Consider the following 27,610-nt stretch of genomic DNA (forward strand, 5'->3'; position numbering starts at 1 on the left):
GCCCGGCGCGGCAAGAGGGGGACTGCTTCCCTCCGCACCCCCCGGCCCGGGACACCCCGCACCGACGGCGCGCTGCTCCCGCTAGGTGGCGCTATTGCTCAACGGTGGCGCCGCGCCGGGAGGGGCGCAGCGACGGGAGGCTCCCGGGAGCCGGGACCGCCGCGGGCTGGGAGCGGGGTAGGCGCGTGTGTGCGGCTCACCCCGCAGCACCGGGCAGAGCGCGCGGGCTGCTCCTAACCCTTTATTTTTGCCTTTTTATCCCCGATTCAGTCACGTTTTTGTGTTCGGACACTGTCAAGGTTAAAGACCGGCCGCGGGGCGCACTCATCCCACGGGACCGCGGCCACTCACAGCGTTCCGCCAGCTCGGGGCAGCGCGTACCCGCTCCGCGCCGCCGAGCGGCGGAGGCGGGCCGGGGCGGGGCGGGCGGCGCGGGGCGGGCGGCGATTGGCTGCGGGCCGTGACGGGCAGGCGGAGCCCCGCCCCCTTGGCAATGTCTACGGCCCGCCGCGCGCCCCATGTAGGCAGTTATTCCGCTGGGATCGAGCGGCCGGAGCGGCGGCGGCATGGCCGGGGTCCCGTTCTGCGCCCTCCTCCCGCTCCTCGTCGGCGTCTGCGGCGCCGTCACCGGCTCCCGGGTCTATCCCGCCAACGAAGGTGAGGCGCCGCGCGCGCCCCGCGGCCGGGCTCGCGCTCCCTCAGTGGGGCTCCGAGGGGAAAGTTTCGGGCGAGGGTCCTTGCATCCCCCCGCCGCTCCCCGCGCCCCCGGCACAGCGCTGCCCCGGCCGGTGCCCGGGCGTCCGGCAGCAGCTGACCTGCCCCAGCCGCGCTGCAGGGGTCCCTCGGTGGCGGCGGCGGCGGCACAGGTGTCGCGGGGCAGCGCGGTCCCGCCGAGCTGCCGCCGGGCCCCTCAGCCGGGCCGGACAGCGGTGCTCCCGTGAGCGGCGGCGCCGCGCCGGGCTCCCCGGGCCGGGAGGGCGGTTCGAGGAAACCGGTTCTCCCGGGAGCTCCCGGCTGCTCCGCTCTGTTCCCCGGGGCCGTGCTGCAGCCCGTCCCTCGGGGAAAGCCCGCGGCGCAGCCCGGCGGGCGGGGGGCGCCGCTCCTGTGGCGGAGCTCCCCGTGAGGTCTCCTGGTGCCCGGTGTCCCGGACCGGGCTGAGCCAGCTCCCGCGGTCCCAATAAGTTGTAACCTTTGTTTCCCCGCTGAGGTGCGGGCGCCCCGGCTGCAGGCGCGGCGGGAGCGCTCCGGTCCCAGCTGGCCGGTACGTCGGCCGCTTCGCCTGCAGGGCAGGAGCGCTCTTCGGTGTCGGGGGGAATTCACCTCTCAGCCCGCGCCCTGTGATCGGCTTTATCCCGCGGAGGAATGGATGTGCTATTCCTCGGCTCGAAAGCAGAGAGAGTTTCAAAGTGTACGAGGTATCGGCGCAGTCGGAAATAACATTTCGTTTCAAGCTGAAGGTGGATGCGATCGTGCTCCACACATATGGAAACGGTCAGGTAACCGGTTTGTTTTAATATTGCCTTTTTGGCCGCTGAAATTTAATCTGTTTTATTTGTACCTTTCTGCAGTTACCTTGCTGGATTCCAGATCAGTTCAGGGAGAACTGGGGTGGATAGCAAGTCCCCTGGAAGGAGGGGTAAGTTTTAAACCGCTATCTGATCTAAAGGGTAAAGGGGGTGATTAGTAACTTTCAGAGAGTCCTAATGGCTCGATTATTGTTGATTGTGGCGAGAAGGTCAGATTTCTTCCCTGGCTTACCCAATGAATTACTCTTTGTTGAAGAAACTCTATACTCCCTTCGTATAGTTCTGTCATGCAAGAAGTGGAAACCAAAAGGGCAGAAAAGAGGCTTCAGAATTAGGAGACTGGTTGAGGCATGGGCTTAGTTGCCTATTTAAAACTGAAATACCAACAAGAAATGTGATCTGGCTGTTGAACTGGCATTCTTGACTGTAATTATTATACCTGTAGGCTGTCTTGGCTGGGAGATGTTCAGGGCAATTGCTGTTCTATTTCTGGATGAAGGAGTAGGGATCAATATACAAGAGAGACCTTTTGGTGTGATGGGACAGTTGGCCTGTTTTAGATGGTAAGCATTGTATGTTTCAGTTTCTGACCAGATAAACTGAAACACTCAGTGCTTGATGGTGGTTCCTTGGAGCTTCTTTGTATGTAATTTTTCAAAGAGATAATTGTAAGAGAAGACTGCTTCAGGCCACTGCCTGATAGTGATGCGATGACATTGAGATTCACGTATCCATCCTCGGGGTTTAGAGCCCTTTTGTCTAGTGGGCTGCAGGCCCGGTATATCTACTGATTTAGTTTTGTGTTAGTGGATTGGCACCTTGCTGCGCTCCCATCCTGTATGGTGCCTGTGACCTCTGTGGGGAAGCTCCTGAGAGCACTGGAGTTGGTGGGGTCTGGTGGAGACTGTACTTTGTGGGATCTCTTGTTTTAGTTGGGGGGGGGGTGGGGGGTGTGGTTTTTTTTTTTTTTTTTACTTTTTAATAAGCAATTAGAAAGGCTTTTTCTTCAAGTGAACAATTTCAGAAGAATGCCAGCAATGCACACTAAATATTAATATAAAGAAGCCCATCTCCAATCCTTTAAATATTAAATGAGTAAAACGTCTTTGTATGCTAAAGGAGAAGTAACAGTCAAACTGACTGAAAAATGAAAGTGTTGAAAGATCGGGACCTGCTCACAACAAAGCAGTGGATTCTTAAGGAAACCTACAAATTTACTGTTTTGTGTGCGTTCCCACTTGTAATTAGCAGAAGCAGAGCTAAGGAAACAGAAGTGAGTGGAAGGAATCCAACGTTGCATCGGCTGGTGATGAATTATGCATAAGCTCTGAATAACCATAACATGGGAGAATGGGGGATTGTTTTGCTCCCCCATTGTTGTTCTGAGTGAACTTGACTACAGTCCTGGCTTGTGCTCTGCCTGAGCACACTGTGCTGTCACCGAGGCTCGTTTTTCTTGGTTTTTCAAAGAGTGGGGAGGTGATTGGCAGGCCTCTAGCAGCGCCCACGGTGCACATTTACTGCTGATTGCAGGCAATTGCCCTCATCCTTTGACAGTGTGGGAAGGTACAGCTCTATCTCAGTGAGCGTCGGGCTTCCTTGTTAATCCTGTACCCTGGGAAGGTCAGCTAATGAGATGGGGTCTTTCATACAGCTCTTCAAGTGATATCTATACTGTGTATTAAAACGGGACCTAAAATAAAAGTTTTAAGAAGTTGGTAGTAGAATTGATGATCAGAGGACAACTGTGTATTATTAATGGCTGTTGGATTCCCCCTTTTCCCCTATGTTTTCTCTGAGAGCGCCATGCGAGCTTGAAAAGGAAATGTGTTCTCTTATTGTGGACGTGACTCGTTTCACTAAACCTACATATGTGTGTTCTATTTTTAAGCCAGTAGTGAAAAATTTAAGAGTACATGGTCTGTCTCTGAGATACAGTGCTTGGAAAGCATTTATTCGAACTTCATATGCTGCAGATTTATTTCAAGCAGCAGAAATTAACTCCTTCATGTTCCTAGGAAGATCCTGTCATTCAGTGCTGATTTTTCTTCAACTGTGTGTACCTTTTTGTTCATAAAAAAGGCATTATTCTAGATCTACACCACACAGTTTCTGACGTGAGAGGATAGTGTGGATAGGAAGGGCTGGAGATAAATGTAGTCATTTAGGGGTGATTAGCAGTAACCAAATATATAGTAGCCCTGGAGGAATTAATGAATTGCATTATAAATGTAAGTAATGATTTACTCTTGCATTTCACAGTTAAAAACTAGGTTTTGTGCCAGAATGTTTTATTTTCTATCATTTAACCATGAGAAAACTTGAATTACAAAAGCTAATTTCAACCTGAAAACAGAAAGTTACAGCTTTGTCCATATATTTAGAGTTACAAATGTTTTGCAGTGGCTGGAAATATGGGGCTGTAGTTACTTTTGTCTCTGGCAGTAAGATACATATGTGTGTTCATGAAATAAGAAACCTAGCCTTACATATTTATATTTTTAAGAGACAGGAGTTCGTTGAGAACCTGATCTGAAACTTGATGATTTTAGTTGCAGTCTGTCCACTGACCTCAGCGGTCTCTTTATTGACTGCTCTAGCAGCATCCTCCGTTGTGTAAATACACTAAAGGAAATCCCATCAACAAGTATTATTTCCCTCTGCTTCTTCCTTTCTCTTGTACCACACACAATATAGGTAGTGTAGAGAGTTTGAAGATAAGCAGAATGGAAAGTGATGGATAATAAAGACAATATTGTAACAGTAAACCAGCTTTGTGGCAGATGTAAATTAAACAACACTGTCTTACTAACACCTTGTTACACTTGCACTGATAGATGACATTTAAAGATTTATTTTTTCCTTTTCTGTGGAAAGGAGTGACATGCTGGGTATTGATTCTGCCCCCCTTCATTTTAATTTGCAGTTATCTCTAGGCAGCAAATATTATTCTTTCTGCTCCTAGTGACTCATGGTGCTAACTACTGTCATTCTATAAACGGATTCAGCTAAGCTGGAATCTTTTTAAGTAAAAATCACTTGCATAAGAGCAATCCTTGTGAGAAGAATACAGGATATTATACAAGAAGCCCCTTAATGTTAGGAAGACTTGTGTTTATCAAAGCCATGTCTTCAGTAGTTGTGAAAAGCACTTCTGGGGAGTCTCTTTAAAGTTACTGCTGCTTTCCAAGGATAATTTTGTATGGTTCATTTTATTGCCTGCAAACCCAGACAGTGTATCATTATCTAATATATTTATATAAACTTTTTTTTTTTAAGAAGGACTTTTTTTGATACTTAAGTGCTATGCTGGGAAGACATCTCTCTCCAGTGCCCCTTCCTCTTCTCTCACTAGCAGGAGAGCCCTGTGATAAACTTTCTTCTCTATGATAATCCTTGAAACAATTTTTTAAAAGGTGTTGTTTATGTGTGCTTTCCTTTTCTAAGTTCATTATGCTGAACTATTGAATTAGGGTCAGATTCTTCTGATACCGTTTTTGGAGTGCCTGTATTGTTGTTTCCTAATTATATTGCCCTTTAGTTTGACACTTATGAAGGTGCCTGAACTTGATTTGAGGCCATTGCCTGCAAGGTCCATGCATTACCTGCCTCATCTGCTGTCAATTCTGTAAAGTGCCATGCATAGTCCTTACCTAGGCAAGGGTCCTATGAACAAAACTGCAGTGCAGATAAACGTAGTTGGTTGGTAGAACATTCTTGGATTGGTTCAAAGGGCCTTTAAAACACATGCTTGCTCCTTGAGGTGTTACTTGATTTGGAGCTTGTTTCTCCAGAAAAGATTCTTCTTTTAATGTCCAAGTACTTAATGTCTACTGGCTATGACTTGATCTGCTGGGTTTGTTTGCTTGTTTGTTTTCCTGCAATGATAAAAATAGTTTCCACCTTAGTTGTGGAAGTACAGATTCTGTTTGCTGCGACGCTCTGTTCCTTTTAATATTGATGTATTATTTTTTCCATTTCCCTCTTTGCAGTGGGAGGAAGTGAGCATTATGGATGAGAAGAACACTCCGATCCGCACCTATCAAGTCTGCAATGTGATGGAGCCCAGTCAGAATAATTGGTTACGAACTGATTGGATTCCCCGTGAGGGGGCTCAAAGGGTATACATTGAAATCAAGTTCACGCTAAGAGACTGCAACAGCCTGCCAGGTGTCATGGGAACTTGCAAAGAGACATTCAACCTCTATTACTATGAATCAAACAATGATAAGGAGCGTTTCATTCGAGAGAGCCAGTTTGCCAAGATCGACACCATAGCTGCTGATGAGAGCTTCACCCAAGTGGACATTGGTGACAGGATCATGAAGCTGAATACAGAGATAAGGGATGTCGGACCACTCAGCAAGAAAGGGTTTTACTTGGCTTTTCAGGACGTTGGTGCCTGCATCGCTTTGGTGTCTGTTCGTGTCTTCTATAAGAAGTGTCCATTGACAGTTCGAAACCTTGCGCAGTTTCCAGACACCATTACTGGAGCTGATACATCCTCTCTGGTGGAGGTTCGTGGCTCCTGTGTCAACAACTCGGAAGAGAAGGATGTGCCAAAAATGTACTGTGGGGCAGATGGCGAATGGCTGGTGCCCATTGGCAACTGTCTGTGCAATGCTGGCTATGAAGAAAGTAACGGTGAATGCCAAGGTAAGATGAGCCATATTGTAGTCTTCATTAAGGCTTAGTTGAATGCATAATTGAATTGGAGATGAGAGTAAATGGAGTAAAGCCAGTAATTAGCAGCCCCTGTGGGATGTGGTGGGACAGAGGAGTTTAATGAAGAAACCCAATAGCTCCAGGTGGCAGGGCTAGGAATTATATAATGCAAAACAAATGATACTGCCATAACAGGCAGAAGGCGAAACACATTTTCTAGCAGGCGTCTACATTTGATTTGGCTCACAATAGTCACCAAAATGTGAATGGCTGCAAGGCAGGGCAGTCGAGCTACCATTGTTTAAAAAAGACAAATCTCTCAAGTTTTATCTGAAGTGAACTTTGTTAAGCACAGGGAATTCTGGCAAACGCCCATTTGGATAATGCAGTGGGGTAAGAACCAGTGGGGGGAGGGAGGGGAAACAGGAGTCTTAGCTGGATTACTTTCCCCCTTTGGGAAGGGGAAGTCTTTGGTGTTTTACTTGTTGCAAATTTTTTAGCACTAAATACCCTTTGATATTTGACACTGCTGCCTTTGTTAAATATTTTCATTTCTCAGAGAGTCTCTATTGTCAGCTTAATAATAGAGGTGCTAGGATACTCTTAGAAATGCTAAAAGTCTCCACCCCACCCTCCCACACACACCATCCTGTGTGCTGCAGAATTAGGGATTAAAGTCTGTATAAAAGGCAGATTATCCTAAAAAGAAAAAAACCTCAATACCTATGCTCTTTTCACCTCCCCTTTCTGGAAAAAGAAGCTGTAAAAGGCTAGGGAAGGAGAGGAGCAGGTTTATAAATAAAATATATTTAGCTTCAGCTTCTAAACTCTTGCTCATGTAAGCATAAACCTAGATCAAATTTAAATGGATTCTTGCACAGGTCAGTGGGCTTAATTTTGCTGGGTGCTGAACTGAAGGTGCTCAGCTCCTTAGTGGATTTGGAAGCATGTCTTTGGAAAATTCTGAGCCAGATTTTGCTTCATATCCTCTTGGTGTATTTTTCACTAGGTCATTTTCTGTCCATCTTGAGATGGAAAGCAAGATAGCAGAGCCAAGTAACTGCTGGCTTTTGTGCTAGGCTCCTAAGAGGACAGTGTCTTTTGAATGTACTACTTGATTTCTTCTAAGTGATAATTTACAGTTGGTATGAAATTCATTAGTATGCATTGAAATTAAGCTTTGGCAGGACAAAAATGCTAACTATGAAGTTCAGCCTTAATTTGTATTTCTGATTTGCTATATGGAAAAAGCCAAAGTGTGCCATATTGGCAACAAAATTGCCATGGGCTGTAGAGATTGCTCAAAGATGTGCATGTTGGCAGGGCGTACTGTCTGGGCTAAATTACTCTGGGGTGTGTTTTTGAATCCCATGAGATGGACACTGAAAAACCTGTGTGGTGTTAAACTTGTGAACCTGTGGCTGTGGTACTGACTGGGTGGTGCTGGGGGAGCTGTTAGTGGCTGGGGAGATGCTCTTACATTCTTCATGTCAAGAAGGTTTGCCTGGAAGTTAACTTTACAACCTGAGTGGAGGGAAGTGGAGGAGTAGCAGCGAGCATCTTGGGTTTATTGTTGGAGATTATTCTGCCTTCTCGGAGAAGCCTACCAGGTCAGTACTGGGTCACTCTGATTGACACAGATCTATAATTTTTCTGCTGTCAGTGGCCCAGACATGATGAGCTAATTGCCTAACAAGGGGAAATCTCCTGAGGTTTTTGCAGATGAGCAGTGGTCATAGTAGGATGCTTTTTGTTAACTTGTTTTTGTGGTGTTAAACTAGCCCTTGGGGTTGGATGTCAGCTCACCTACCAGCTCTCAGCTGCAAGGAGGTTTGGGCCTAGGAAACCTAATTCTCCTGTTTTCTAAGTAAAATGAAGATCAGGTGATGCGATATTTGAAAAGGAGATAGAAATGTTCTGTTGCTTGGGCTTTCCAGAGTGACATTGGCTTATACTAGTCATTTTGAGAGGATTTGAGCCAGTGTGTAATTTGAAAGCACTAAACACATTTCATCAGCGGTTATTTGTGGTTTCCTTTTCTCACATTTGCTATTCTTCAGCCAGAACAGTTTTGAGGGAAGCTCCTCTTCATGAATTCATGAAGTTTACCAGAACTATGTGGCTCGCTCTCTGGTTTCCAGCGGGGCCGCTAAAGCAGTTTGGCCTTTGACACTGCTGAATGAGCCTTCCCCTTTTCTTTCCCCACTCAACTTCATAGTTCAGCAAATGTTCTGCTCTGGCAGGTTTCTGGAGGGGAGGAGGAGGATGAAGTGAGGACATTCCTGTGGTTTTGGTACAGAGGATTGGGGATGGGGGGAGAGACTTTGAGTTTGGAAAAGGCTGCAAGAGGGTGGCAGGCTGGGACTGGAGCTGGTGAGCAGGTTCCACCTCAATTGTTTTTCAGTAGGTTGACTGTGGCAGGACAAATACAAGGGGAGGTCAGAGGTTGTCCGTTTCCTCATCCATCTTCCCCTGTGATCCTAGGGTCACAGTTTGGATTGATTAAGATCTTAAATGTTTGACAAAAGCTCAGTGGGCAGAAATACTTCAGGCCAGTGGATTGGGGCTTTGCAGTTGTTGGTAGATCCATGGGAGATGTCAGACTCCTGCCCTCTCCTGGGGCTTGCCCTTGCTGCACAGCACTGAGGCGGACCAGCTGGCACTTGTGTTATCCTGAAAGCTGCTTCAAGTTCGCTCAACCTTCTGATTCTTAAATAATATATTTTCCTTGAGCGGCTCTTGCTTAATTTCTGATGCGTGTGGGAAGCGTAATAGGAAGCCACTTCTCATCTAAAGTGGTTCCTGCAGTGGGAGCTAATAATGCTCTGACCTTGAACAGGGTTTGTAAAAAAAAAAAAAAAAAATCAAGTTGGTGGTATGGAGGTATTGGAATATGATGACAAAAATCTCCTTCCTCTGACTGCTATTTTTTCCAGCTGACTTTATTGATAATGATTGTCTTACTGAGCATACATGCATGTGTGTATGCAAAAACTCAGGGCAGGAAGGGAAAGGAGCCAAGTATTTAATCTGTATTTATTTAGGAAGCTCCACAGGTGTGTCACAGGAGAGGTTATGAAAAATTGGTCCCAATCTGTAGAATTATTAGGTGAGCACTGATTCTTTCCTCATAGCCAAATTTGTAGCTGTGTACTTGATCTTAAAAATCCAACAACTTGCTATTGCTTTTTTCTTATTGCTATTTATTCTTCCCCAAATATCCTGTGTCAATGGCTATCATTTTAGGAGAGTATAAATGCGGAATATTGTCCATCCCCAACTAGTGGCACATCTCAAGGCTAAGGTAATTGGTGCTTTAGGGCAAAGCTGAGACATAAAGTAATTTTAAACTTCTCTTTTATGCATCATTGTTATGTAAATTGTTTTGTTACATATTGACATAATGTGGTTTGGATTTAGCTATGATTTCCTTATGATAAAACACGTATCTTTTTAACTCAGAGGAGGAGGGGGGAAAACAAGCAGGAAGGAAGACAGATTAAAGAAGCAATAGACTGTAGCCATCTGTGACGATTTTGATGCTGTGAAATTACAAATCTCAATTTTAGACCTGCCATTTAGTATAAATATGTGAGACAGTTGAGATTTTTACTGTGATATTGTAAAGGTTATGAGAGCCAACAGCTTTGTCTTCATCTACACTTGCTTTTTCGAGTTGTGAATTGGCCAATTGGCAGAAAATCCAGTGTCATTTAAAATATGGCTCAGTCCTGGTTTCATATCACTGCTGTTTTTAGAATTTTTCTTCAAACTTTGATAAGAGCATCCCTAAGAAGTAATAATTTGAATGATAAGATTCTTTTTATCTCGGAGGCTTTGAAGAGTGGCTGTGATCACTGAGAGCAGCAGTTCAGTGTACATCAGAAGGGTACAGTGTAATTATATAGTTTTGGGGTGTTTTTTTTTTCTTTCTGTGATAAGAATTTTGGCTGGTGGGTTTTGTAAGGGTGGGGAAATGAAGTAATTTGTATGTACTTTCCTGTTTTAGTTAGAGACGACTTTTTCATCAGCATAACACTGATGAACAGTCTGGCTGCACAAAAGGGTAATCAGAAGGGTGACTAAGACAGCGCAGAATTGAGATTTCAGAAGGATTTTTTTTCAGGTTGATTATTTTTGGCAGGGGGAAAAAAAATGCACAGACTCAACATGTTACGTTTTAAAAGGAGCTGAGAAGACGGAAGCTACCAGGGAGAGCATGGGAGCGATACTGAAACACAGTCTGTCTGAACCAAATTTAGTTGGTTCTCTTCTCTGCTGAAGCAGTGATTTTGGTTATGTTGTTGTGTTCTCATGTAGCTCAATAGATCTTCCAAGGGTTGATCCCTCTGTGATTTTTGTACCACCTGGTGTGTTTCAAAATCTCCATTTAAATGTTATTGCAGGCTTTGTATTGCTTTTCTCCTCCCTGGGCCCCTTGGAAGTCAAGCTACAGTTGTTGAGCAATTCTCCCTTCATGTATCCCTTGGAGAAAGGCTGGGATTGCTTCCTTCTGAATTCCTGACAAAATTTCTGCTGGTGCACAGGGGAGCAATATCTGGTCCTTATTCTGCATGTTACTACTAAAAAGCACAGTCCTTGGAATCAAAGCCAGATGAGCTGCTATGGTGGTATGAATTTCAAGGCATGTCTGGGTGGACTTTTGTGGGGCATATAGACCACCTTCTGCTTTTTGTGTGTGGTTTGTTTGGTTGCTTTGTTTTGTTTTCAGGGGGCAAACCAGAACTTTCCAGACAACTCATCTTGTGTGTGATGACTTCAGCATTTACATCCTGGCTGGATGAGGGTTATTATCTGTCTAATAATATACTCCACTGAGCTTGGTCTTTATTGCGCTTGTGAGAAGTCATTAAAGAAACGCTCAGCAGTATGCTTCAGTCTCTTGAGACTGTGTCAAAAAGCCCCCCGAACTTGTGAGATAAATATCTTATCTGGTTTCATTCCATTATGCTGCATCCTTTTGATATGTTGCAAGGAGCAGGTGAGGTCACACAGTTTTGTGAATCAGACACAATTAACACTCCCATGACTAAATGGCCATTTTATGAATATTCAGAGCCTGCTTCACCTCCCTGGGAAGCAGAAATGTTGGTTCCCTTCTCTTCTTCCTGCTGGAGACTAAGGAAGCACTTTCTCCCTGTGAATGGGGATTGGCAGCTGTCGGCTGCTTTGCCTTTTGCATGCAGCATATTCCTCATTTACATCTTTTGTATAAACCAGCATGCAAAGTAGCACACCCATTTCCCCATTTCACAAAGGAGATAAGAGCTTCCTTTGGAAACGCCAGCCAAAATCTCCTTCTGTTTATGCAGAGCTCAGAGATTTGGATTTTGTGCAAATGAGTTCTGTTTTGATATTTTTGATCTCTTTGTTTAAGAGACAGTGTAATATCTGCACAGTGGGCTCCTCATGTCTCAGGGTCTCCTCTTGACTATGATTGTCACTCTGCACCCTGTCACTGCACCCTGCTTGCTCACTTCAAGCTGGTGTGCGTGAAAGTGCTATGCTCTGAAGCCCTGACCGCTACTGTGAAGCAATGGCTGGAGGTGAAGGGAGTGCCATTTCATGTGGCTGGTGGGGCTGCAGGCCCTTGGGTGTCATCACCAGATGTTCAGCAGTGACCATGAAGCCCTCCTGTAGTTACATCCTCCACTGGTGGGATGACCTGTTTCAGGAGCTGGGACCCCCACTGTGCTATGAGTGTGCATGCACACATGTGCATGAAAAAGCATGACATTTTACAACATTTTCTGTGTGTTGAGTCAAGGACCTGCTCAGCCCTGCTGGTGTGTCCTGCACGTTGCTGGTCTGGCCACAGAAGTGGGCTTGGTCCATGGTTTTACTTTGGTGCGGAGGGGGAAAGAGGCTGGTAGCACTTGAGTAAACATGCACAAATGAACTGCTGTCTTTATTTATTGAAAGAAAATAATCTATGAGAAAAGTTCTGCTTTCTTAAGCATCACCATTATACAAGAACCCATATTTTATTTTATTTTTGGTTTTAGTGGCTTTCTTTTCTTTTTAACTTTTCTTTATTTCAACTTTACTTAAAATTGCCTTTGGCTTGGAATAAAGCTGAGGCTCATTAAATGCTCCCAATACACAGGCTTGTTCAGAATGGATTTGTTGAAAGGTTTATTGATATAAGTTAGAACACATGCTGCATGAACGTACTATATTTCTTTTAAGCACTGTTTTTCATTTTGTGTCTCTGTAAATCAGTGGTATGACACTGGGACCCTGATCGCGTTGGGGCTACATCCTATGAGAAACCAGAAGGAAAAACAAGGTTGTGAGAGAGGTTTGTTTTTGTTGGATGTCCAATTAGTGTTTAACTTGAAGGTAATTTCACAGGGGTAGTAAACTTCGCAGTGTGAAACCTGGTGGCGTAATTAAATGGAGGAACAGCTCTCTAAACCAACAAAGGGACGTGCAAGAACTTTGCTTTTGTCCTAATAGTCACCCAGAAGGGGTGGTCCTGCTGTTTAAAGTATAATATGGATGGGCTATTAAGGTCTGGGGAGGGGGGAAAGAAGGGAAAAAGCTGTCCTGGACAGTTAGTATATGCTTTGGCACATTTAGTTATGCATGTCTAGAGAAAACTGTTTGCTGACCTACATTTTCTTAGATGGGTGGGTTTAAATCTCGCTAAAGGAATCTGTAAAACCAAGTTCATCTATACAAACACACTGAAAGAGGAGTGCTGAGAAACAGGTTTCCTATTTACTGGTGGCCTGGTGCAGCAGCAGAAGGGCTGCAGCTTCGGCAGGCTGGCCCAAGGTGGGACTCGAACAGGAAGACGGATGTTTTTCTGTGCTGAAGTGGCTGGAGGACCAAGGGAGGAAGACCAGGTGACTTTCCCAGAGGCACACACAAGGAAGTTGTAAATGCTCCATCCCTGGCAGTGTTCGAGGCCAGGCTGGTTGGAGTTGTGGGTGAGATGGTTTAGTGTGTGGTGTCCCTGTCCATGGCGGGGGGGGTGGAACTAGATGATCTTGAGGTCCTTTCCAACCCTAACTGTTCTATGTTTGATTCTATTATTCTATGTGACTGGGAAAAGACCAAAGACTCATGCTAGTGTCCTAGCTCTGAGAATAGCTTCTCCCCCCTCCATACTTGTCAGAAGGCATTGGTCACCCTTCTCTAATGAGTTACCCATCTTGCATGCTGGAACTCCTTAAAGCATCACTTGAACTAAGGCAATCGATAGCTATTGCTTCTGCTTGTTATATGGGAATGCTTTGTACAGCCACAGTACAAAGCTGCAGTACAGAGTCTTAATTACCCAGATAATCCTGTTTGCTTGTATTTTTAAACTATGGAGCACTGAGTAATTATTCAATTCTTAATAGAAGGCAAATGGCAATGTAAACAATAATTAGGATGTTAGACTAATGCGCTTCAAAGCAAATTGGATTTTTTTTCATACCGTTCAGCATGAAGTCCCATAAAGCTAACAATTTAGTGGCAAGGAAACAAGTTCCATTTTGCTCATTTTCTGGCGTTATCTCTTCATGCCTTGTTCCTGTGACTAAGTTTGCTCCAGTGATGCTGCCTGCTCCAGAGCCAATGTCAGGTTGATAATTAGCCCCCCCCTCCCCCCCTGCCTTTGCCTACACTCTCCCACAGCTTCTGATGGGCTTTTTGTCCCTTGTGGCCCAGGGTTAGAGGTCAGCAGCATCCCAAATTCCTTCCTGCTGTGGGGGTAGGTGAGCATGGGTGGGGCTGGCTGATGCTGCAGGTGCAGCTGGGGCTTGGACTGAGGGGTTGTGGCTGGGGTCCAGAGAAGCAGGCTGGGCTTGGTGGCTGAGGCTCTCCCTTCATTTGGGGTTGGCTGCTCTTGCTTGCTAACCAAGGCTGACTTTAGCCTTGGAAATAGTCGTATGTTGAAGGGAAATTCAAGTTTTCAGCTCTTTAGTCTTTGAAAGCAGGGTGATATGCTGTTGGTCAGAGCTACAACTCATTATCTCCTTCAGCTTGGAGAGCGCTCCTGCTTTTCACAGCCCATCTCTAGAAGTATGATGTGAGCCACAAACAGGGATGCTAAACACTTGGTTGATTTGTGTTCTGTCTGGAAATCTTCTGTATGTAGTATATTTTAGTACTTCCGCCAGCCATTAGTTAAATCCTGTCATTGTATCCATTCCTCACATTGTATTTAGGCCCTGATTGGAGACCCTGTGTTGGTAGCAAAGGCGTTAAGTCAATAATGCTGCTGCTTTCCAAACAATGTTAGCAATGTCTCTGTCACACTGAGGGCTTTGTCTGGCCTTTGCTGTGCATTTTCAGTGGTCTGAAGAGATTGAACAATCACCTTTATTTTCCCCATTATCAATGCTAAGAAAAGCCAAAATGTTCTCCAGTGTTGATGCTGATTTATAGAAATTAAATTACAGAAATTTAGTTTTAACTACATTTTACTTCTGAGAAGTGGTGGTGAGGGAAGTCAGGGGAACACATCAAGAGATTATGGCTGTTTTTTTTTTTTTTTTGATACTAGTACAGGCTATCTTTATACTAAAGTGTGTACTTAAAGGGAGTGGATTTTCTTATTTTAAATCCCAGGGGCATTTTGCCAGGCCACATTTTAATAGCATTAATTAACAAGTCTGTCTTTCCGTACATCAAACATCTCTGTCTGGGGAGCTGAAGGATACGACCAGCGCTTCTGTGAATTCATTTGTTTTCAGTTTTAAGTGTTTTCTGCAGTTGAAAAACACACTGCTGCTTTGAAAACAGTTTCCTTTTGAAGTGTCCAGCTTGGCAATGAGTGAAGCAGCCACTGGGCAAATTAGCATGTTAAAAGGACCAGATCAATACCTTCTCTTTGCCTGTCCTCCTCTTGGGCTGGGCCAGGGCAACCCTTGCTCAGGGTCTGGCCAGCTGCACCCAGCATGTTTCAGGGGAGGCATCAATAGCAGCAAGGGTTGCATCAAGCTGAGAAGGCTTGATCCAGTGCCCAGACTCTTTCAAGGATGGCAACTTGAAAATGGATTTGGGGGAATTGATAGCTTGGGGAAGATCAGGCAACTCATGTAATTACATAGAGGATTAGAAGGAAAGCGTAGGGAGAAATAGGAGATCAATTGTAGGGCACAAGTTGCCTGAACTCCTCTTCAGATGCTGGAGTATTCAGTTTTGTGCTTAGCTGGTGTGTATAATAGGCTTCTTTGGGCTTTTTCAAGAGACAAGTAAACACAAATTAAAAAGAGTGTGTGGGTAGTCCCTACTGTTTCATAGAAATGCTTGGGGGCAGTGGTTGCTGGGCAAGCATAGCAGGAGATGCTTAGATACAACTGTGTTTGCTGACAAACCAAAATAGGTGGTTCTGGTTTCCCAAGTGCGTGGTCTGCAGCTCAAGCCTATGTACCTTCAAGCCTGTGGTGGCACCCTCCAGGAGCTCCAGGTGTGATGCTCTACTGTGGCCTGGGTTTGCTGGCTGCTGAACTCCTGTGCTCTGACAAGGGGCTCCTTGGGGCCTTTGGGCAGTTCTCAAGGTCTGTGCCCTGAGAGGGGAATGAGCACGGAAGGTTACTACTGTGCCCATCAGTGTTAAAACAATGAACAAAAGGTTGCAGTTGTCAAAACTGCGCTGAAGTCATTCTGAAATAGGGACTATTTCTGGAGAGGCTTCCTGTGGTCTTCACACCAGAGATGCTAGAAGATAGCTGAATTCTGTTGCTGTTTCTTTTTAGTGGCTTTGATGTTTGCATGTTGTGCATCTGCCAGCCTCCTCTTAATCTCTGAAGTACCATAACACAGTTATTAGGTTGACACATTTTGTGCACTCATAATTAGTTCTTGGATTTCCTCGTTTATTTTTGTGGTGATCAGAAATGTCCAGGGTAGAGCTAATACGACAGCTGAAATCAGGACCAGGTCCCTATACACATTCCACCTGCTCATTAATCAAGGACTCTGCAGTTAATGAGAGTAATTTCCAGGTAATATTTAATCTCAGAGTAGCAATAGTTACACTTAATGTGAAAGAACTTTCTTTTGCAGCTTGTTGCTGAAGTCATTCTAATAGCACATTAGAAACTGTCCTCCTGTGCTAATCCCCGACACAGTTCTCTCAGGCTGACCCAAATTTGGACTACTTCTGAAAATCCACAGAAGATTAAAATACTGGAGCCAATACTTAAGGCGGGACACACCAGTTCAGTGGGTGCTGGGTACACATGAATGCATATAGACACAGCTGATAATGTACAGTTTTGAAATGCTTTGAGGTTCAAAGGCCTTTTTAGTTGATTCCTTTCAACTTTCATCACCACATAAAGAGGTGAAGTCAGGGTGTATAACTTAAGGTGCGTTGCTAATCGCCCGCAAAACTATTTCCATCCTTTTTGCCTGCATCTACCCATGTGCAGATCCTTTATCCATTTAGTTGATTCACCTTCAAGTTCTTTGTGGCTCTTTGAAGACATGTGCTCAGTACCCAGTTTTAATGTACCCCAAATTAATGTACTTGGTAACCTTGAATTCAACACACCCAATAGCTTGGGAAAGTGAGCTCAAAGGGTTGTGGGCACTGTGAAAGCACCCATTTATAGCTTTAGGATAGACAGAGAACTTTAATTTGTGAGAGAATGGAGAGCAAAAAACCTACAGTCACTTGCTGTAGAGCATGGAGTGGTAGTAGAAAGAAGCATGGCCACAGGTTGCTAAAGAGGGGTCCACAGACGGGCAGGAGACCTTGTCCATTGTGAAGGAGCAGCACTGGCTCTGGTGGAGGCTGAAGGAGATGCACCATGGGTCTGATGCAGCACTGCAGGGAACTGCCCATGTCTTAACAGGAATGGTGCAGTCCCAAGAGCAGTATGTGGCCTTATTGTCACATCTCCTTCCTGTTAGGTTGCACTGGAACAGTGACTGTGCAGAGCTGGTCCTTTTAATTCACGGCAAACTGGAACTGGGGTGTCAAAGTGTGACAGAGGAGGTCTTCTCTCTTTTCTCCTTGGTTGGATATTGGTTTGTCTGTCCATCCAGAGGATCCCTCTAGTTCTAACTTGCACTTAGGTTTCATCAGCCACCCAGCTCAGTGTGGGGATACTAGGAGGAAGGAGCTTTTTCCATCATATTGCTCTGCTGCTTTAAAGGTTGCTAAAACTCTTCCTTCTTGTGGTTGTGCATTTAGCTAGCCCTCTGCAGGAGCCATGGTAGTCTGACCTCTCTGTACACCTGTATTAAGGTTTGGGTTAAAGATGTACTGTAGCAGAGGAAAGGAGACATTTTTCCGTGGGATTGTTGAGCTCTTTGAGAATGCCAAATGGCTAAGTTAACTCTTGTGCAAACACTGCCTTTTATTTGACTTTGTAGTTTGCCCTTTGAAATACAAACATATTTGTGTCAATCAGCAAGTCTCCCTTCCGGGGTTCTGCTTGACCCTGTGCAAAGAAATGTGACTGTGCAATTATTAAAGGTGAGGCCGTTGTTTTAACAAATGCTGAGTAATTGCTATTCACTTGTCTCTGCGCCTCTGTCATAAATGATGGTGAACTGCCCTTCAGCCCAGCTAAATAACAAGGAAGATAGTTGTTTGGAAGAAGTAACTCTTCAGAAATTTGCAATATGTTAGAAGTATTGTGTCACAGGGATTTGTGAGTAGGGCAAAGAAAAAAGGTTGCCTGAGTGCAAGAACCTTATTTGGTCTTAAAATTCAGTAAGGTCAAATATACGTATGTTGCTTGAGCAGAGTTAGTAGGGGGTGTTGAAATATAGTGGAGGGCAGAATTTGCCCATTATAAAAAAAAAATCTGAAGTAAATAGGGAAATGTGATACTGTGGCAACTTTATTTAGAATTTTTTCACCATAAAAAAGATGAAGGCTTCTCCTTTCCCTTGCCACCGTGTTGGCAGATACCAGAAAAAGTCTCTTTATGTTTCTGAGGAGCTTCTTTCACCGTCTTGAGACCTGGACCTGGTTAGTGCCACTGCCCTGTTTGACAACTTCTCTGTACAGAATCGGCCATGGTTGTGAGGCTATGGATGAGTTGGGCCAAACAAAGAGAAAATCAGGCCTCACAACTTTTGCTGGAGACTAAGCCCTGTCCTGTTCCACATACCTTTTTGTTGTTGGTTTGTTTTTTTGTTTTCTTCAGGTTTTCACTTAAAAAAAAAAAACAAAAAAACAAACAAAACCCCCCCAAAACATCAAGAAAACCCCCAAAACATAACCCTGATATAAAATTAACTTTATTAAGCATTACAGATGCTCTATAGAGATATTACCAGGATGGCCTAGTGCTGATCTGACCTGCTTCTTCTTCGTGTATTAGCTTGTAATTCCTATATCTTTATCATCTGTGATTTCTCAGAATAAATTGTTTATTGCCCTGAGCTCAGCACCATGAATCTTGCAAGCAGACCTTCGATAGCAAATAAGTACACATGATAAGGGGAGATAAATTTTCTTTGAGAGCACTTTGCTATTCGCTTCTTGAAGAGGTTTTTCAGAGTAGTGGATTCTGTTTTGTCTATTCACATCAAGTAGTGTATTTTTGGCCTTATTCCAGGAGGGAAGAATTGAAATGCTATGTGATGTCTTTTTAACTAGTCCAGACCTTGACTGATGGATTTGTAGCCCTCATGCAGGCTTAAGAGACTAAGGCATCCCTTCTGCCTATGTTAGCACTTACTGTCCAGCTTACTTTAAGGAATTCAAAGTTTGGATTTGCTTAGAGATGAAGATATCTTGAAAAATCTCTCACCTTTCCGCTTTAACAAGAGGTGTGTAGAAGTTGGCCGTGAAAATGGAGCCTCACATGTGAAGAGAAAAGGTTAGGCTGGACACAAGGAGTGTGTGGGGAAAATGAACCATAACCACAAAGAGCTGTACTGCCAGTGCAGATTGCCCAGGGATGGGGGGGAATCTCTGCATTGGAGGATTTTCACAGTAGGTTAGTTAGGCACCTAGTACCATGGTATCCTCCTGTGGGAGTACAGGTTATCCTCCTGTGGGACAGGGGAATACACTAATTGAGATTGCCTTCAGCCTCATCTCCTGTGGTAAATGCCCTTGCACAGTTGCTGTGGGATCACCATCATCTTACAGCAGAAAGGTAACTCTCAAGGTCTGACCTAGAAATAGACACTTGATTGTGTTCCCCCAAGAGAAACTTTCTCAGCTGAAGAGGTCTTGCCCTGCATCTCAGTTTTCCAGTTAACTAACCATCTAGTTTCAGCTAACCAGAACCCTCTTTCTGTGTCTGGGATACCCCTCTACCGGTTTGTTCCAGCCTAATGCAGGCCCAGAGTGCTACTGAACAGGCCCTGGCTTTTCCAAATGATTGTGGTTCTGCATATGAGGTTGGTAGCATCATTTTACTGACCTTAATGTCCCCTCCTTTTCTGAGCCTGTGGTCATGATATGGTATGGCAAGGATGCCATGGAGCAGCCCCAAGGAGCTCTGCCTGGAAAGATGAGCAGAAGTGCTGCTCCTGTCTGGGTTCCTTCTCTGCCCCTGTTTGCAGCAGTATCATCACTACTTTCATCACTCTAAAACAACACGCTGTCTCTAACACTTCAAGAAGCCCAGCATAGATGTGTGTAACAGATGCGGTGCTGTGTGTGCTTTGCTTTGTGAGTCTGTGCTGTGTTTTGGCTCAATTTCACATACCCTCCCACACAACTTGGATATTTGGCAAATTTACCTCGGCTCGTTGAAAGATGGCCTCCCTCATGCAGTCAGAAACCTTCTCTTTGCATCCAGGTTGGTTTTAATGTGCAATGCATGTGCTCACTTACAAGTTGAATAAACAAGTACCTACTGAGGAGATATTGGCTGCTCAGGTGCAGTCCTGTATCTCCTGGGATGCGGAGAAGGGATATTAAAATTGTTTACGAGGTCAGAGCTATAGTGAGCCTTGTACTGCCTTTGAGTTACGATATCATTACCTGAGCTGCGGGAACCAAGAAATAAAACCTTTTACCGTGAAATATGAGGAGTGCTTATGACTTTGAAGTATAGAGAGGAAGAAAAATGTACACTGTGTCCTAGTGTGTTCTCCCCCCATTGCAGTAGGTTTGATTTTTGCTTACTGGTGACACATATAGAATAGGTATGGCATTTGTTAATAAAGCTTGTGCTAGAAAAATGCTCCTTTTACTAGCTCATTTCTTTTTGGGTCATGCCAGGAAAAATGTTCCTTTGCAAAAGGAATAAATTATTCAAGCTTATTTAAATAAACTTGTTTTTCCTCTCCTTGGTACCTGCACTGTTGCAAGTCCAATCACTTGTTTGCTTTTATCGCATTGTGCTTCCTATCCTTTACGTGAACAGATTTTTTTCGTCTTGGTGAGGAAGGTATTATTTTGTTTAGGCCATATGAAAAATTGCACTAAAATATTGATGGAAAAGGACAGAGATTGCTGAAGCAATATTAAGCAGAGTATTCTCAAATAGATGAGAGCAGCTAGCAGTTTACTTCTGTTATGAGAACCACTAGCAGTTTTTCAAAGACTGAAAGCAGTTGATATCTGTATGCTTTATAGGCAGTGATCTATCAGAACATGTTTTTGGAAGTTTTTATGTTGTCCTGTATAGGTTCTTGTCTCATAAGTCACTTTCAAATTAAATAACACTATTACAAAGTTAAGTATCTGCAGAGCGAGAAAGAACTTAAAAGCCATCAATGAGAAGAATGTGTAGGTGTAAAAACTGTAATGGACGTGCGGTATTGAACAGAAACATGAGTTGCAGGCAGTGAGAGAGGCAGCAGAGACTGTCCTAGGGGAGAAGCTGAGAGACAACTGCCATGATGAAAAGCAGTAAATCAGCATTCAGCAAAGTTAACTTTTTGTTTCTTCAGAAAGTGGATTTTGTGGTCTTGCTGGCCTACTCTTATGTCAATAGCTTGCATCAAAACTTCCTCAAGTCAGAACATCTGTTGCGGCCAATGGAAAGACTCCCCTTGACTTTAATGTGCTTTGGATCAGGCCCAAAATGCAAATACTTTTTCTCTCATCCTTTGAAGTCTTTAACATTTCATGGGCTCCCTTATGTTATTGGTAATTTGCACCAGAGGTATTTTGCATGCAAATGAAATTTCGGCAGTAACAACGACTGCATTTGTGAATATGCATGTAAGTACACACACACAAATATCAGTAAAGCAAATTTTACTTTTCAGTATACCAAACTAGAAATTTCTTTGTAATAGTAGGTTACTTGTACTAACTAGAACTGCAATCAAATGCATTGACAAATACGTGTAAAAGATTGTATAAAACTGGCAAAGTAAGTTTTAATGCATCTGTGTAGAGCCAATTGATTTTTCTTTTTTGTAGCTTGTGCATGTTAATACATGTTTTCTGTATGAAACTGGCATTTGTCACCAACTTGTTACAGCACTGTAGATGTCATAAATTTAAATATGGTAATTGAACCTGAATTCACTGTGGGTTTATTTACCAGATCAAAGAGTAACTTCAACCTACAACACTTGTTTTTGTTTGCTAGCTTAGTGAAGTGCTGGAGAAGGATTATTCCTTTGAATTATGTGAGTGCTAGAAAATCACACTAGAAGTGTGTTTTTTAGCTGAGAGATCCTACTGATTTTAGTATTAACATTTTACAGTTTCTTAAGTCATAAAGACTATTGTAGTGCTCTCATGGGAGTCAATGTGTTATTCTGCAATACCAAGGCAATAAAATACAGCAATAAAATATGACAAGTTTACAGTTACCCTGTTTACCTGATATTAGGACCTCACTCTTATCATGTGAGGGGGGTGAAGTTGCTTTGTCCCCTATTACCTCTTCATTTAACCCTGTCTGAAAACCACTGAGCACTTATGGGACAGCGTATTGACATCCGAAGTTGCCCCTTGTCTTGACCACGGGGGTGCTCTACCCCATTTAAAAGTCAGTCTGTCTAGCTTATCTGTTTAGTTCTGTCTTTTTCTGACCCACTCATTTTCTGCACAAGTTCTCACTTGCAGGACTATTCTCCTGAGTCCCAGCAGTTTTAGCTGCAGTTGTGTCCTCTGGGGACTTGTGCTGGGGTCCTTCGTCCCTTCCTGTTTCCACCCTCCCTGGCTTTACCTGTCTTGCTGCATGGTGACTGGCTTGGCTTTACTTCAAGGGCATAGCCATCCACTCACTGGGAGGAGAAAGGGAAAAATAATTTGGGTTTCTAATTGCTGTAAGATATGATTAGGAACACCTTTCCACAGAAAAATGTCTACTAAACAGTGTTGCAGGAAGGGCTTGTCAGTGCCGTTGCCTGTTAGGAGATCACTGTATGAGTGGAAATGTAAAGAATTAGTCACTCTTTTTGTACCCCAGGCTGTTATTTACATCTTTTGCTGGGAATGTCATTACAGCAGGGAGGGAGTGGCAGGAAATAAGGGCTGGGGTCAGTAGTGACAATGCTGAGTGGTGAGAAAAGATGTGTCAGCGAAGCAGAGGTGCCGGTACTGGAAGCCCTTGGCTGAGCTGTGGAGGTGACGTTCACCTGCCAGGAGAGTGCCATGCAATCAGGGAGCTTGCGGCCCAATGAGGTGTTAGCTTCCATTGGCTGGGAGCTGCTTCTGAATTTCTGTGCATCTGTTTGTGCAAGAAGCACATAAATAATGAAAAGCTGAAAGTGGGCTTTTGTAGACTGATGTGGTTACTCAACTCTTAAAAATATAGGTCATGAAAAATACTTGTGTGTTGTCAATGGAAAACATTTAAAGGAAAGTGTCTTTCTGGGTCTCTGAATTTATTTGTGGTGATTTAGCAAAGTTTCATTTTGAGAAAGAGAAAAGGCAACATAAGGGTGAATATATGAGAGGAGATAATGTTGCATGCCATATTATGTAGCTGGTGGCTCTACTGGGACAAAGTAAGCTGGGCAAATTGAGGTACTTAAGCTGTTAAGGACAGCAAAGGTATTTGATTAACGCTGTTCCTGGTCTGGAAAATACTGAAAGGAAGGGAATTATGGACCAGGCTTTGCTAAAGAGTGGATTTAGAAGCTTCTTCCCACAAGGCTGTCCTCAGCCCAAAGCTTCCTGGGGCCTTGCTGAGCCAGCATTTGCAGTGCAAAGAGTAATGAAGGAGGTAGACTGCTTCAGTGGGGGTTTATGGTCCTGAGAAAGCAGTGCCAATGAGTGCACATAAGAAGCCCGAGGCTGCCTCATTTAATCATGGAGCTTTGGGCTCCTTGAGAAACCTCCAACTTCAGAGGGGTACCGCTCTGCTCTGCTTCCTTCAGTTGCTTGTACTGCAAGGTGGTGCTTGAGCCATGCTCAACTTTCCCTCCTCAGCCTCCCTCCAGGCACTGCTGAGGGCACAGCCTCAGGGGGGTGGGAGGGAAGGGTGCAGTGGCATTCATGCAAATCCTTGGCTGCTTTGAGCTCCTCTGTTCAAACCAAGCTGTGGAAGTTTCTGATTCATGGGTTGCTCTATTTGCTTAAGCATCTTGGTTACATTTTCAGAAGGCAGGTGGTGTCCCAAATTACTATGTAGCACGGACTCTTTAATATCATGAGTTCGAGGGCTAACTTTGATATGAGCTGCATAAGCAGTGAATAATAGCTGCTTCATTCCTGGCAGGGCTTGGTGATGGATGTTGGCAGGAAGTAGCTAGTTAATTTTTGAACTCTCCCATCCCAAGTTAAAATCTGATCTCAACCTATCAGTGACATCTGGTGCATAAACTAGGTTGTTAAATAGCAACCCACCAGATTTTGTGGTTCAGGGGCACTGCTAAACCATGCTGTGATACCCAAGCATATTTGAAATTCACCTCACAAACATGCCGTTGTGTTCCTAATTCACTGCCACCCCTCTAGAGAGGCAGCAAGTGACCAGTCAGTGCAGTGAGAGCCATGGCCTATCCGAATTAGCCTTCCAAAATAACTGTGAGGTATTGCCCAATTAATATACTCTGCATTGCCGAAGACCATGAACAGCCTCTTTTGTGAGACCCAAAGTTGTCTTTACAAAGAAACAATACAAAGATGTCTTTAAATATGCATGGAATGCATACTGATTATTTTAAACACTAAAAAAAGTCTTGCTTGTTATCTGGGAGACCGAGGACAGTTGTTTTATTGTACTGAGTCTTACAACATCTTTAAAACTTTTCAGCTGGCTACAAGTCTAGAATAAGAATGAAGTTTTAAGTCTGAATCCCATACAAGTTGTAAGCTATTACTATTTTCAGTACAGAAGGGGGAAGGAGGGAAGAGGGCTGTCTTCCCAGTAATGAGACAGGTTTAAAAATGCAAAAACTGTGAGCTTATGTGCTGTTCTTTCCCTCTGCAGTTTGGGGTTAGGGTTGTGTGTGTGTGTTGGGTTTTCTTATAAACCGACAGGAGAGTATTTGGATCACCATTCCAGGTTCTTTTCATTGCCAGGAAGGATGTGCATTGATTCTAAGATGTGAGAGGCAGTGCCCACTTAATTGTCTTTAGAGAGCGGCATTTTGATCAAACAACACAGTGTGCAGCTCATGCAACAAACTGCTGATAGCTGTCCTCTGGCCCATAAAGTGACACCTAACGTAACCACACGGAGATTTACTGCAATGCACAAATCTGGTTTCTTGTGAGTCTTCTCAGTGCACAGCCCTTGGGTTTGCTTCTCCTGCCTTGCAACTTTTATGTCAGTGAAACTCCACTAATGATGAGAATTTCAATTTGCTACTTAAATTTATGTTGATGTCAATGTGAGGAGACTCAGACTCTGTGTTATTAGACTGGTTTTATGAGAGTAGTGATCAGGCTGTTGAGTCATTACATCTACTTTACACTTTGGATTTTAATTGCTTTATGGAGCTTGTTAATTTTTGTTTGGTTCACCGGTAGCGTATGAATGATAGTTGTCTCTATCAAAAACCACCACCAGCTTTTTCACCACTACTTCTAAATAGTACCACAGTTCTTAGAAACATAGAGGCAGGGTTTTCTCTTAAGTAACTATTACATAGTAGCTGCATAAATACTATTGTGTTTCATTTTGGCTTGTTTTCTATTCTCTGGTACTAGAAACAGATATGATTCTCAGAACAATGTGAGTAATAATCAGAACTTCTTGAAGATCAACGAATATGGGAAATAAAACTACCCAGGTGATGTATTTGTAAGCGCAGTCAGTAATAAAGCCACATGAGAAGTCATTATCTCCATGCTTTTAAATCATTTGTTGAGAAATATATTACTGTTTATTTAAAATATCCCTGGTACAAAGCTCCTGGGAATACACAGCTAGAATGTGGTATGCAAATCCCTCTGTGTGGGGTTTTCCATAGGCAGCTGTTCTTTGACCTTGCCCTACATGAGGAGTTTCATTTCTGGATTACCCACTGCCCACTCTCAGTATCACACATTCACCTCAGCTTTCTGAAAATGCAGTGGCAAATCAGACTGCATTAATGGAAAATGCTGTGGCCTAGAAACAGCTTTTACTGCTGACAGAATGGGCTGATGAAATCTGGGCTGGTAAGGTATGCTATTTTTTGACTGTGAAAAGCAGCATTTTCTGAAGGTTTGCTGAATGCACTAATGCGATTTCATGTTCTTTGTTAGTCGTCTCTAGCTGCCGGTGATGGTAATGGATGTTAATGTTAAACATTTGATCAGCTAAAGTATATGTCTGTCTGCTTTTCTTTTTCAAAATTTGCAAGGACTGTGATCAGCTCCATATACTTTGTAAAAAGCCAAAAGCAGCTCAGAGAAGGTGAACAGATCTGCTAAATCCGCTTTAAAAGCTGTCAGTGCAAATGAATGATTATGTGGAAAGAATTGTCTTCTTGCCAGCTAAGTGACCATTGGCTTGTACTGTCTTTCTCCAGGCTTGCTGTGACCATTTAGTGAGGTCTGATTCATACTAATTCCCACAATCTGTAGGTTCTATTCCCTGCTGAGGTTGGAATATTTGGATGACTGTTCAGACATTTAGTTTTCTTTTTAATTAGCACATCTGATATTTTTTTTTTTTTTCTACTCTGAAGGCCACAACCTCTGTCCCAATCCAGGCAGGTGAAATTTCACAAGCACTTTATCATGGCTCATACCTCAAGCATCCGGACACACCTTTCTAATTGTCATTTATATCCGCCTGTCATTGCCTCTGGCATTTGCTGAGTTCACATTTCCATGTGATTTACTGCAAAACATTTTGCTTAACAAGTGCCTAACGCACACTGACAGGGAAGTCCCCCTCAAGAAGCTGAAATAATGATAGCCTTCATCTTGGCTTTCTTGAAGTAGATGCTAAAAAATCAATCTGTTCGTATCAGTACTTTAGACTTTGCACATAGGAAGAATTCTTGAAACGGAAAGAAATCTGACCTTGAATCTGTGAGTGCTTTGAATTGCAAATGCTTTTTGTCATGGGCTCTGTGTGTGTAACAAGGTGAACGAGCTCTGAGGCAGCATTTAATCCTCAGTTGCAGAATTTTGAGTGCTTATGAGTCAGCGCAGCCCTGTGCATGTTCAGGTAACTATTAAAGTATTTGGATACCGAGGCTGCGCCTTAACAGCAGTTCTGGGAAACTTTTTAATATACCAGGGCAGCGGCTCTGTCTTCTGGACTGGGCTTCCTCGGTCCCTGTCTGAGGGTCCTATGTGCAGCAGGGAGGGAACGCAGCTGGGTACCCCCAGCCCATGGGCTCTCACTGGGCAGTGCAGGACATAGCTCCAGCATGGAGGCTCCTGTTTCACGTCCATGGACCTGGGAAGCCTTCAGCAAGGGGTCTTGGTGAGCTAGCCATGTGTGAGTCCAGGGTAACTGTTCCAATGTGGGAATGACTTTCATTCTTTCCTTGCTGTTTTAAGGCAATCTGGGTAGGGGACATCTAATTTAGGCCCAGAATTTGCTCTTCTTTAGTCAAATATTCAAGCCCCATATTCCTCTAAAATTGCTGTGCAGCTGAACAAAATAAAGTCACTAAGCAGCTGCAATGTCAAAGCCTTATTTGTCAACTTAATGTTGACAAATGACGTTAATAAAGGTCTTTCAAAAAATTATGTCCTATGATGAGAACTCAAAAAATAAATAGCACATTCACAAAAGTAAGCAAATGCGTAAGAATAAAATATGGTGAAATAACCATCTTGCTCAGTTGGTTGCTCATCTCAAGTATTTGGGCTCTGCCTGGTACAGTGCAAATTTACTGACCCATTAGTGGCTGCTGTTCAGCTGCACCTCCACAAAGGAAAAATACGCATAGAAAATAAACTTGATATGCCACAACTAATTCATCACAGCCAGCACTTTTCCTCCTGCTCTGCTTAACTCCTTCAAGTCTTGATTATGTACAAATTTAATGTTTTGATTTTGTTAAAAAATCTTGGGTTTGTTTATCTGAGTTATATTTCTTAATGAATGAACACAGGCAAGAAAAAGTGCTAAGTAATTGCAAATAAGGAGCACAGAAAACTAATATGCTTATCTGAGGAT

General features: G+C 43.7%; 1 protein-coding gene across 8 annotated transcripts in view; it reads left to right on the forward strand.

Moving 5' to 3' along the window:
• The first annotated feature begins 541 nt into the window (after positions 1 to 541).
• EPHA4 (EPH receptor A4) overlaps positions 542 to 27,610 on the forward strand; it is a 108,783-nt gene continuing 81,714 nt past the window's right edge. For 2 of the 8 annotated variants that reach the window (XM_065675034.1, XM_065675035.1), the window contains exons 1-3: positions 542 to 657; positions 1,569 to 1,636; positions 5,519 to 6,182. In XM_065675034.1, the coding sequence (XP_065531106.1) occupies positions 567 to 657; positions 1,569 to 1,636; positions 5,519 to 6,182 (823 nt within the window). In that variant the 5' untranslated portion in view covers positions 542 to 566. The other 6 variants (XM_065675039.1, XM_065675037.1, XM_065675036.1 and 3 more) reach the window with 6 other exon arrangements.

This window comes from Lathamus discolor, chromosome 3, assembly GCF_037157495.1.
Source record: "Lathamus discolor isolate bLatDis1 chromosome 3, bLatDis1.hap1, whole genome shotgun sequence".
Classification (NCBI taxonomy): Eukaryota; Metazoa; Chordata; class Aves; order Psittaciformes; family Psittacidae; genus Lathamus; species Lathamus discolor.